Source organism: Austrofundulus limnaeus, unplaced genomic scaffold (genome assembly GCF_001266775.1).
Source record: "Austrofundulus limnaeus strain Quisiro unplaced genomic scaffold, Austrofundulus_limnaeus-1.0 Scaffold1669, whole genome shotgun sequence".
Classification (NCBI taxonomy): domain Eukaryota; kingdom Metazoa; phylum Chordata; class Actinopteri; order Cyprinodontiformes; family Rivulidae; genus Austrofundulus; species Austrofundulus limnaeus.
In genome coordinates this window covers 12,173-25,092 of record NW_013954071.1, presented here as the reverse complement: position 1 = coordinate 25,092, position 12,920 = coordinate 12,173, and the positions used below count along the sequence as shown (strand labels likewise).

The 12,920-nt window shown below is 39.5% G+C and overlaps 1 protein-coding gene across 1 annotated transcript in view; it reads right to left on the bottom strand.

The window, feature by feature from the left end:
* lrmp (lymphoid-restricted membrane protein) overlaps positions 1 to 12,920 on the bottom strand; it is a gene marked incomplete at its 5' end in the record, with an annotated part of 38,526 nt that overhangs the window by 16,742 nt on the left and 8,864 nt on the right. Inside the window, 5 exon segments of the mRNA XM_014033227.1 lie at positions 2,468 to 2,526; positions 5,363 to 5,621; positions 8,118 to 8,229; positions 10,132 to 10,283; positions 12,603 to 12,698. Of these exon segments, the coding sequence (XP_013888681.1) occupies positions 2,468 to 2,526; positions 5,363 to 5,621; positions 8,118 to 8,229; positions 10,132 to 10,283; positions 12,603 to 12,698 (678 nt within the window).

The window sequence follows — 12,920 nt, the reverse complement described above, 5'->3', positions numbered from 1 at the left end:
AAGTTTTATATATGTAATCTGGTTACAGTAATCTGATTACAAGTTTTATACTAAATTAAATACATGTAATCTGATTAAAGGTTTTATACTAGATTAAATACATGTAATCTGGTTACAGTAACCTGACTATAAGTTTTATATATGTAATCTGGTTACAGTAATCTGATTACAAGTTTTATACTAAATTAAATACATGTAATCTGATTAAAGGTTTTATACTAGATTAAATGCATCTAATCTGATAACAGGTTTATACTAGATTAAATACATGTAATCTGACTACAAGTTTTATACTAAATTAAATACACGTAATCTGATTACAGGTTTTATACTAAAGTAAATACATGTAATCTGATTACAAGTTTTATACTAAAGTAAATACATGTAATCTGATTACAAGTTTTATACTAAAGTAAATACATGTAATCTGATTACAGGTTTTATACTAAAGTAAATACATATAAGCCTGATTCAAAGCAAAAAGTAGCAAAAGATTGGTTTAAAAAAAAAGGTAGTAAAAACAATAGCTAAAAGACTAAAAAAATAGCAAAAAGCTAGCTAAATTAGTAACAAACAAGTAAAATCCAAAAGTATTAAAATACTAGCTAAATTATACACACACACACACACATACTGTATACATACACACATACACACAGAAAGCTATACTTAGCAAAATACTAGCCAGAATGCTAACTAGAAGCTAAAAGTTGCACAATGGTGGAAAATGGTCAAATAAAAGTAGCTATGTTTTGGACAAAAACTAAAAAAAACAAAAGGTTAGCTAAAAGTACCAGGACAGTAGCTTAAAAAGACAAACGATGCTGAAGCAGCTTTTAAAACAAAACTGACTGTATTTATATGAGGAAAACATTTGTAAACAAAAAGGTAAATATTGTGAAAGGTACAATATTTACAAAAACCAAAGCTCTTAAAAAGGTATTAATTTAGTTTGTATCAAAAATGTATGAAAAAATAAACAGGAAGGAAAAGGCTGCTTCAAGATTCACAGGYTTTATAAATTATTTATAAATGAAGGTCTAAAACTATTGGAGTAAAACACAGAAGACCCAAGTTTAAAAATAGTGACAACAGATTAAAACTTCCCGTTTTCCTCTTTCACCTCCAAMTGAACCTAAAGGTTTCATCACTGCTGTTTTTCTATAAGGAAGCCGACAGCTCAAGTACAAATATGGAGGCTGGCGCTCGAAAGCAGAGGCTGTGAATCATATGTAATGAGACATTTGGTAKGCAAATGACCGGAGAAAAAGAAGAAGAAACTCTCAACTAAAATGTCACTGTTTGGACGGTGTTTCAGAAACACACGTAGAACAGAGGCATGATCTGCTGAATTCAGCTGAGTAATCAGTATTTTATCAGAGAGAAGTCGTTTATAACAGCAGGAATTTTATCCATCCAGGTACAAAACAGTGTAGCAGGATGATTTAATGTCTGATACTAAACAATTAGAGGAAAAACATGCAGATTTAATAGTTTAAAATTTAAATGAGCAAATGTTTTTTTAAACACATGGTCAGTTTGCTAAAATCTAACTGYGCATAAACTACTTAACCACAGAAATGTGACAGAAAAACCTGTGAAAAGTGTGAAAACAGAATGACTCAAACTGCAAGCTTTCAAACTAATTTATTCTTCATCACAAACACACGTTTTAGAAAACCCAACCCTGTTTTATCGACGTTTGAGGACTTTTAAATCGACTTTCAGCAGCTGAAGGCAACACGGTGCTGCTTAAAATTGATCCTGAATATAAATAAAACCAAATTAGGCTTTTCAGAAGTTACTCTTGGATATTAATAATGTAGTATTTGTCTGGATTGGATGAGTTCCTCATGACCGTTATGTAAAAAAAAAAWGACAGCGATACTTATCTTAATGTTGCTTTGTTTAATGTTTAATCAGATTTTCAAGTTTCACAGATTTATTGTATTATGTGCACAACAGTGTGCTCTATACTGTTTTCTTGGTGTTATTTTAGTACGACAAAGTATTTAGACCACATTGGAGAAAAAAATTTATTATTAAAGCTTAAATGTCCAGATTAAAGAGTCAGTTTAACAACAACAAAATATCGGTCCCTTCAGACTAATCTGAAGCTTCTTCCTGGTTAAACAAATATCAAACCTTCTGCACTGGTTTAAACATGTCAAAATAAACATTTCAGCTATGAGCTGATGAGATGTAAGACTAAGAAATATTTTCTCCCAAAAACAGGTGGAATTAAAATTAGCCTCTAATATTAGTGGAACAGGCTTTAGGGGGTTGAAACAAAAGCTTGTTTGGGTAAAAAAAAAAAAAAAAAACTTTTATAAACCAAGAATTAGGCCATAAAGAAACAGTTTAACCACATAAACCCAGGATTTTATTGCTGCAGAAACACCACCTTAAACACGTACCCAATTCTGTTAAATATTTTAATTTTTATTACTTTTCAAGGTTAAGTTACCTGTGCAGCTTGAGAATCAAGCTCTGGCTCTGGTTCTGGTTCTGTGCAGGCTGCAGAGCCTGGAACAGCAAAAACAAGAAAAAAGGGATCATAAATAGAAGATTCCTGAAACATTAAACAAAGAAACTTTAATTAAGTCGTGGTTATTGGTGACAAAACCCCATTTTTTTTTTTACCATAAACAGTCAAAGTGTTCATTATGCAGGGCTTAAAGGAGGACAGAGCAGGGGTACAGTGGCAACAACCAGCACTCGGACTCTTCAGTTCTGACTGCTGGGCAGTCATGCAGCAGAGGAATGGGGATTACTGAGCTCCCTGCACTGACCCAGTCCACTCAAACACCTGGCCATAGAAGGAACTCCAGGAAGACAAGAATTCTCACACTGTCGACAGACTTTCTCTCTCTCTCTCTCTGTTGAGGAGTTCAGGGCCGCCACGACCATAGAAGGCAGGGGTCGACATGAGGGGGTCTGAGCGTTTGTCCGTTTGGTGATGGTGCGAGCGATGCAACAAGTTTAATCCACCGTCACACGGACAAACACACGATTCTGACCACCTCTGCTTACCACACAGATTTAGTTTCGAGGTTTCGTGTCAAATCAAATTCACAACGAGGACAAAACTTGCAGCTTATCTGATGTGTTTGAGCTGAGAGGTGGGTCAAGCATTAGATAAGGAGGCCTCGATTTGGTGGTTTTCCAAGGAATGTCCCACTGGGAGGAGACCCAGGACTCACCGGAGGGATTATATATCCTCTCCGGTCTGGGACCACCTTGGGATCCCCCAGAAGGAGCTGGAGAGTTCCTCTGGTGGGAGGGAAGTCTGGGCCTGAGCACTAACAGTAGAAGATAGAGGGATTATAGGATTATCTTAGTTTAACACTCTGGAMTAAAAGGCAGTGGGTGATTCCTTTAAGTGCCTGTGAAATAAAAWTTTTAAAATAAATATACAAAGACATTATTGGAAAGATATCAAAAAAACATTTTGCAAGAATTAATTTCACACCGCTGAGATGAGCAGTTATTGAGATATTTGCATTTGAAGTACCAGGAAGTGATGTCAAAGGGCATAGATTACTGTATGCAGACTGTAGAGAAGAGTTTTAGATTATTTTTGAGTCTCTATCAAAGACAGAGGAAGACGAGTGAGAGTTCAAATAATATAATTTCAATAAAGACTAGAGAGTTCTTTCTTAAATAGTTCCCCTTTGATGTCACTTCCTGTTTCACTTTGGCTGATCCAAGTTCAAAAGTAAATATGCCAGTTATGAGACWAAATGAGTAAAAATCCCATTTTATGCAAGGTTTCTTGTGTTTTGACTTGTTGTATTTGATGGATAGGCATGTCACAGGCACTTTAAAGTCATGGTTCTTAAACGTTGGTACAAATACTACTTGGAAGTACTTAGGATCCCTCTTGTAGTATACAAATTAAATTTCATATCTGCTGTTTATAAGGTAAAGAACTTATTAAATCAAATAAGATAGATCGCAAAATGATCTTGTCAAATTACTACACAAATGTTGAGCAGGTCTCCTTTATGATGCACGAAATTTGTTTCAGATCGAATCGTKTATGTGGAATTTAGAGCCAACCGTGTGTCAACAGCATGAGGTCTAAATAGGCCACGCCCTCCAAAAATTGTACTGCATTTCTGTAGTGGGGTGGATTAGGATTAACCATAGTGAATCGGGTGCAGACTGGCTGAAATATGTCGAATTTAGAGCCTAACGTATGTGAACGGCGTGATGTCTGACTTCGCCGCACCACCATGACCACGCCTTTCACCAAAAAGTGTTTGTGCTTGAAAGCAAATGAGGCGACAGGGGACAAAAAAGAAGAGAGAAAGAGAAAGCTGACCCAACCATCGACTGCTTATATTCACAGAAGAAACCCAAACTTAGCTGTTAAAGCTGAAAGAAGAATAACACTTGCTAAAAATGTCTGGCTAAAGATATATTTTTTTCTTTTTCTTTGGCTAGAAAAAAAAGAAGATATTTTTAATCTCAATGAGATCGTCCGGTTTAAACAAAGATTTAATAATAATAAAAAAAAATGTAAGGCAGCAAAACCAAAAGACTAGCCTAGCTAAAATGCTAAAGTAGAAAAATGATATTTTAAAAAAGGTAAAGCTAGCAGAACAGTAACTAAAACCTAAAACTGAAAGTTAGTTAAAAGCTAAAAGTAGCAAAATGCTAACTAAAACTGGCAAAAGGTACGCTAAAGTAGAACAAGAGTAGTGGTAAAAAGCTAAAAACTAAAGAATAGTGGCTAAAAGCACCAAAATGCTAGCTAAAAACGAAAAGAATAGTGGCTAAAAGTAGCAAAATGCTAACTAAAACTGGCAAAAGGTACACTAAAGTAGAACAAGCGTAGTGGTAAAAGCTAAAAACTGAAAGAATAATGGCTAAAAGCACCAAAACTCTAGCGAAAAACTAAAAGAATAGTGGCTAAACGTAGCAAAATGCTAACTAAAACTGGCAAAAGGTACGCTAAAATAGAACAAGAGTAGTGGTAAAAAGCTAAAAACTAAAAGAATAGTGGCTAAAAGCAGCAAAAGGCTAGCGAAAAACTAAAAGAATTAAACTTTAAGAACTAAAAGAATAAAAGCACAAAAGGGCTAGCTAAAAACTGAGTAAAAGTGATTCACATCCATTTATTAGATTGATAGGCCTGTTGGATCTTTGTGTAGAACTCTGTGCTATTTTTAACTTTTAGCTTTGGCTCTGGATAAAAAAAAACTTTTAAAAGAAAGATAAGGTCACATTTTGTAGACGACTAAGTTTTGAAGATTCCCTGAAACATCTGCTCTTTTATCTTTAAAAGAAACATTTATCAACAATCAACATTTCCAGGATCTCTAATAAAAGATTGCTTAGCGATGACCCTGCTCACCTCGGCCTCCTTCAAGCTGAATCTCCACAGACACGGAGGAGAGAGGAGTCGACGTGTCCCTCACTTCTCCTCCTCCCGTCGTTCCAACCACCGTCCACCTCTCCTCCACATCTTCGTCTTTATCCGTTAACTTATCGCTTTTCCCATCGGGCTTGCGGTCTCTGTGCTCGTCCTGCGACCAGCAGTTCCTCTCCACCTGTTCGTGCTTCAAGAAGTCCTGGAGAGAGAACTCCTCGTCCCAGTCCACCTCGACTCCAGGCTTAAAAAAAGAGGTTTTCCCATTTACAACCAAGCATTTTAGGAGCCATCTACAGCAGGTAGGATATTCATTGTTCATAACAATCCCAAAGAACACCACTTCAAACACTTTGTAATGTTTTAAACAGTAAAACTAAGTTCTCCAGCAAAGTTTAAAATGAGAAACACATTATGAGACTCTGTAGGGTTCGGTATTTTGCCCGTAGACACTTCAGTATGCATCAGCTGGAGGTTGGAACCAGCAACCCAACCCCACAGATCCACCTGAGTTTCACCATCAGAGCCACTTTGCAGCTGATGGCCGACTCGTTCCCTGCGTGTAACATCATCACTGCAGAGCTCTTTGTTGGGAGGTTCGAGTACGCCCGAGTGTACTCTGAGTTTCTGAAAAGTGTGTAGGTGTGTGTGTGTGCGCGCGCACACACACACGTTTACTACCGCTGCCAACTCACACCACTCTACCAGATACTTCACCTATTTAAACACACAAAAAGTTACATAACTGCTCTTTAGGCAACTGATGATTGTAGATTTTATATTCAAAATATTAAATACAATATTCAAAGTATTAAATATATTAAATATATTATAGGCCAGGAGCTGCAGCCAAAKCCCTGACCTGAGTGGACTACAGCTGGTTCTTGGGACAGGAGCTGCATCCTTCCAAGGCTGATTACATCACTGCACGGTGCTGAAGGCSGTCCAAACTCACAGGCTCCTCCCCTTTTAAAGCAGTTTTGTTTTGTTTTTATTTTTATTCTCAAAGATCCTGGTAAACAACTCGTTCAGCAGCTCCATTAGTTCTTATTGACTTTAAGCTAATTTTGTTAATTTATAATAATATTAATATTTGCTGAATTTCAATCTATTCTTTGCTTTAGTGCCGTCACTGTGTCCTGGTCCTTTAAATTACCTGGCCCACCTAGACCTGATCCTTTTAAAGACCTGCTCCACCTAGACCTGATCCTTTTAAAGACCCGGCCCACCTAGACCTGGTCCTTTTAACGACCCGGCCCACCTAGACCTGATCCTTTTAAAGACCCGCTCCACCAAGACCTGATCCTTTTTCAAGACCCGCTCCACCTAGACCTGATCCTTTTTCAAGACCCGCTCCACCTAGACCTGATCCTTTTTCAAGACCCGCTCCACCTAGACCTGATCCTTTTAAAGACCTGCTCCACCTAGACCTGATCCTTTTAAAGACTCGGCCCACTTAGACCTGGTCCTTTTAAAGACCCGGCCCACCTAGACCTGGTTTTCTTAAAAGACCCGGCCCACCTAGACCTGGTCCTTTTAAAGACCCAGCCCACCTAGACCTGGTCCTTTAAAAGACCTGGCCCACCTATACCTGGTCCTATTAAAGACCCGCTCCACCTAGACCTGGTCCTTTAAAAGACCCGCTCCACCTAGACCTGGTCCTTTAAAAGACCCGCTCCACCTAGACCTGGTCCTATTAAAGACCTGGCCCACCTAGACCTGGTCCTATTNCCACCTAGACCTGGTCCTATTAAAGACCTGGCCCACCTAGACCTGGTCCTATTTAACACCTGGCCCACCTAGACCTGGTCCTTTTAAAGACCTGGCTCACCTAGACTTGGTCCTTTAAATGACCTGGCCCACCTAGACCTGGTCCTATTAAAGACCTGGCCCACCTAGACCTGGTCCTATTNAAGACCTGGCTCACCTAGACTTGGTCCTTTAAATGACCTGGCCCACCTAGACCTGGTCCTATTAAAGACCTGGCCCACCTAGACCTGGTCCTATTAAACACCTGGMCCACCTAGACCTGGTCCTTTAAATGACACGGCCCACCTAGACCTGGTCCTTTAAATGATCCTGCCCACCTAGACCTGGTCCTATTAAAACCTGGCCCACCTAGACCTGGTCCTTTTAAAGACCCGGCCCACCTAGACCTGGTCCTTTAAATGACCTGGCCCAYCTAGACCTGGTCCTATTAAAACACCTGGCCCACCTAGACCTGGTCCTTTAAAAGACCCGGCCCACCTAGACCTGGTCCTTTAAATGATCCGGCCCACCTAGACCTGGTCCTTTAAATGACCCGGCCCACCTAGACCTGGTCCTTTAAATGACCCGGCCCACTTAGACCTGGTCTGTCGAAGGACGCAGCCATTGAATGTCATCTCAAGTGGGTAAGGTTGCTGTTGTGGATTCTGAAACCCATCTCCTCGATGTGGACTGGACCTTAATCCTTTCTGGATTAGCCTAAGGTGAGAAGCACCGAGCCGGTGTTGGCGTACTTCTAGCCCCCCAGCTTGGCACCTGTGGGTTGGGTTTTCTCTGAACCTTTGGGCGGTGTCACCTGGTCTGTGGCTGTCCACCACCTGGTGGTGAGTTGGACCAGGTGGACCCACAGGTGCAGTGAGGGTCTGGAGAGTATATTACCGTCGACCATTGTCCACATATAAAACATAAAGCAGTTTGTGCAGTTCATTAACTGTGAGACGGATTAATCTGGCCCCTCTGCCCCCTCTCAGACCTCCTCCTCTGATGCAGGGTTCTCACTCGAGGCCTCTCTGCTGTCCTGAGACGTCTTCAGCCGGTCCAGCTCGTCACACAGCTGCCGCTTCTGGTTCTCCTGCTCCTGCACCCTGAAAATAAATAAATAAAATCAGCAACACCTCCAGGAGACCCAAAGAAAATGTGATACAAGCAAAGAAATCTACTTGTTGAACGTGCACAGAGATGCTGAATGACATCACAGTACTGTACCCAGTCCGCAGGCCCATGCAGTGTCCCATTCTGTTGCCCAGGGTGACCAGCGCCAGTTCTTCCACTGGCCCCGTACTGGTTTCCACACTTCAGCTCAGAAGGTCCAGATCTTAAATCTTACACTGCACAAACCCTGAAATACCTCCCAACCTCAGCCCCGCGTTAAACCTGCACCGCTTCCCCCCTCTCTCTGGTCCGGTTCTGCACCGGTGCAGCCCCTTTTATACGTCTGAAGGGGATGGCTGTCTCCATGAACACACATCCAAACAGAGACACACACGGCACAAGACAAATCCACACACACACACAGACCAAAACCCAGGAACGGCTCAGACCCAAACTTAGTGAGGCAGGCCTTTTGGGTTCAATGAGGTCAGAATCAGCACAACTGAAACAGAGCTCAAACAAAGACCCTTATTTCAGAACATTTATGCTGATGAACGTTGAAGAGAAAAAAGACTAAACCTTAAAGTGCCTGTGACATCAGATTTCTGTAATAAACATTAATGCATTTTTGGAAAGATAACATTGATAACACATTGCAAAACAAATTCCACGTCGCTGAGACGAACAGTTGTTGAGATATTAGCATGTGAAGGAACAGGAAGTGATGTCAAAGGGGAATGTCTGCACGTAAACAGAGYGTTGTAACAAAGTTAACAGACTGTAGACAAGAATCTGATTTTTAGAGTCTTTAGATTTTGAGTTGCTATTAAAGAGACACAAAGAAGAGTTAAACTTCAAATAATTTTGTTTTAATAAACAAAGACCAGAGAGTTTATTTTATTAATGAGTTCCCCTTTGATGTCACTTCCTGTTTCACTTTGGCTGAGCCAAATTCAAAAGAAAAAATGCCAATTATGTGACAAAATGTGTAAAATCTTGTGTACTGTGCCAATTCTCTTAAGTGTAATATTTCCTTTGACTTTTTGTATTTGAAGGACAGGCATGTCACAGTTTAAAGGCACTTTAAACATGGGGTCCACGATTAGTTGTAACATTAGACTTTATTTGATGAAAATATATTTTAATTGTAAAATAAAGACTAAAAATACTGAAGGCTGTTTAGTTTTTAATCTAAATTTTTAAAGATGTGGATGGAGGACTTCAGTTTAGCTTGTTAGCTTGTCGCGCTAGTGCCGAGCTAATACATATAAGGCAATATAGTGTCGCGCTAAAGCTAACAGGCTAAGCTGAGGTTSTTCTTCCATGAAGCAGCTCTGTTGTCCTCCATCCATATTTTCAGTTCCAGGCTGAGTCATTTCTACCTTCTCCTCTCTGTCAACGCTCTCTGGTTTCATTTAAAAGAGTCGATCATCAGATATTGTCCAAGATTAACCTTCAGGGTGGATATAGTTCGCTAGCAGCCTCACACCGAGGACCTATCCACGTCATCATTTACCCAGAATGCTTTGCGTCTGTTAAAAAAATGTTTAAACTTTTCCAAAACTAAACAGCCTACAGTATTTTTACTGTCTTTACAGTTAAAATAAATGTTTATCAAATAAAGTGTCACAACTAATCGTGGATCCCTTTAAAAGGTTTGCATAAATCAAACTTATGAGCTCATTACATCTTTGTGTGCGAGGACTACAGGTGACAATTAGCTCTGCCTACTAAACCTGGATTCATCCAATCAGATCGCTGCAACCAGTCTCTCATCTTCATCCACCCACTCCAAACAAATCACCTCAAATCTAACGCGCGTTTGAGAAGCTGACAGATTTCTCCCGGCCCACCAACAACCACAACGAGCGACGACGGCTAAAAAGCCTTCTCACCTGACGGACAGGTGCAGGATCTCCGTGCGGGACCTCCTCAGGTTACCGGTCATCTTGATCAGCTCCTTCTCCAGCGAGTCCGTGTACTGAGCCAGCTGGTCCAGGCTGACCAGCCGGTCGGCTCTGCGAGCGTCCAGCTCGGCCTGCACCTTCTGTGGAGGGAGGGGGGGGGAAGGTCAGCCTCTCGCTTTGAGGGTGAAAGGCCAGAAGTTGATGCACGGCTTCAGAAACRCTTCTAGCTGAAAGTAAAGTGATGCTGCAGCTACACTTTCCATCTCATTTGGTGTTTTGCTGTACGGCAGCACATGGCTGATGAATGCAGAGTGGCAACAATGCAGGAGGAGGGGGTAAAGAGAAAGATGGAGAACGTGCAGGAGGAGGGCAGTGGGCTGTGTTCATGCTACAACAGTCCAACACGTCCAAGCACGGCTGTTTAGTCAGAGTTATATAAATGAGATCTCCAGAGAGGAGGAGTGGGTGGGAGGAGGAGGAAGAGCAGACAGTGTGATGAAGAAAATCTGAGGGAGAGGAACATAAACATGTCATTCTTTTATGATTCATGTGAAAACACTTCTCTGCAAACAAAGGTACCTTATAAAGAATATTTTAAAAAACACTAATATTCAACATTTTTTATTTACTCTTGCTCAATGTGCAGTGTTTAAAAAAAAATAAAATCAACCATAAACAAAAAACAAACAACCAGAAGTAGCAAAATGAGAGAAAAGTAAAACTAATTAATTAGGTAAAATTTTGGAAAATTTGTTAATATTTTTTTTAAATTCTGCAAACTTTGAACCATTTCAGATTAGTGCTCAGATTTGTGAACAATTTTAAAATGTTTACATTTAATTAGTTCTATTAACACTTAGTTCACAACTATTCTCTTTAAAATTTATTTCAACATATTGCTCTAACCCAACTTGTTTATCTTTTGCTACATTTAGCTTATGGTGATTACTCTGCCTTCAAGCCTAATTTAGCCATTTTTACTTCAGTTTTGATAAWGTTAGCCAGCTTTTTGCTACTTTTATCTATTATTGGTCATTTTGCTGCTTTTAGCTATCCGTTACATTTCTCTTTTCTAGCTTTTGACCAGTTGTATTTAGCCTTTTTTTTTACTTTAAGCTTTTAGCCAGTATTGACAATTTTAACCAGCTTTATGCTGCTTTTAGCTCTCGTTTTGCTGCTTTTAGCTCTCGTTTTGCTGCTTTTAGCTCTCGTTTTGCTGCTTTTAGCTCTCGTTTTGACACTTGGATATCGTTTTGACACTTGGATATCGTTTTGACACTTGGATATCGTTTTGACACTTGGATATCRTTTTGACACTTRGATATCATTTTGACACTTAGATATCGTTTTGCTGATTTTAGCTATCGTTTTGACACCARCTATCGTTTTGACACTTTTAGCTATCTATTTATTACATTTCTCTTATCTAGCCATAGTAAACATTTGCAACTTTACCCTTTGGTTATTCTTCTGCTACTTCTATCTTACAGCTACTCGTTTTTTACTTTTAGACTTCTGACTTTTAGTCAGCSTTGATACATTTAGCTATCTTTCACTGCTTTGAGCTACTGGTTCGCTACTTTTCTCTTTATATAGCTAGATTAAGCTTTCTGCTGGTTTTAACCATCTGTTCACATGTTTCCTTATTTATCTAGAGTCTGGAAGCTTTTAGCAAGCAWTTTGCTACTTTTGGCTTGTATCTACAGTTTCGATCCTTTTAGTTTGTTTTCTGCTTCATTAACAAAAAACGAGTCTCTAGTTTAAATAAACGGCCATTTAACAACTCTTAGAGGAACTTAAACATCTATAAAACGCATTCCCACTTAGAAAAAGTAAAATGTGAGGTACAATAAGCTGGTTGTAGCTGCTGCACCTGTAATTTCCCCCCTGGCAAATGATGAAGTAAACACAAAGATGGTCTGGGGTCATTCCTTTAAAAACTGCACAATAAAACCAGCTGATTAGTTTAAATCTAATCTTTTTCTGTCACGAGCCGCCTGCTCAGGTTTMAGCAGAAACTTTCTGACTGAACATGAACACATTATGAGTAAAGATTAAAAATAAACAACTAAATGTTCAGTTTAAAAATCAGACTCCTTCTCTGCTGTTTACTCAACCAATAAACATTTATCTTCAGGCTCAGCCTGCAGAACGCTTTCACCAAAAACATGTCGTTACGACACCTTCATGCAAAGTGAAGAAATGTTTAGAATGCTTTATCATCTAACCACTGTAATTAAATAAAAACCAAAAAATGTCACTGATTTATGGCTGTTTTTTGCTGCAACCAGCCTCATTTCCTGTTAGCAAACGTGGCCACTCAGCTGCTGCTAGTAGCAAAAACAGGAAGACAAAGAAGCTTCATTGTTTCATTTTAAAACACTGCCCATTCAGATGAATTCAGGTAAATTATAAAGGTTGTAACCTCGGCTCTGGTGTTGTGTGTAAAAACGTCAGACCTGAAGACGAGCGTCAGAGTCATCCTCCGGCTGTGTGTCCAGAAGGTCTTTGACGGAGGAGAAGATAGAGTTTGTTTCTTCTGTTAAATCTCTTTTCTGAAAAATAAAAGACAAATATTTAAACCCATAATCCAGTATAAAACATAAGGAAGGAGACAGTTGTTGGTCAAAGCTGATGTTGCACAATCTATTCACACTTACATTGTAAAACACTCGACTAAAACCACGTCAAATATTGTCCTGATGCATCTCAGTAATCCAGGTAAAAAATCAAAAAGAAAAAAATTGTGCAGGTCTTCTGGACTGGTTCTTCTCTAA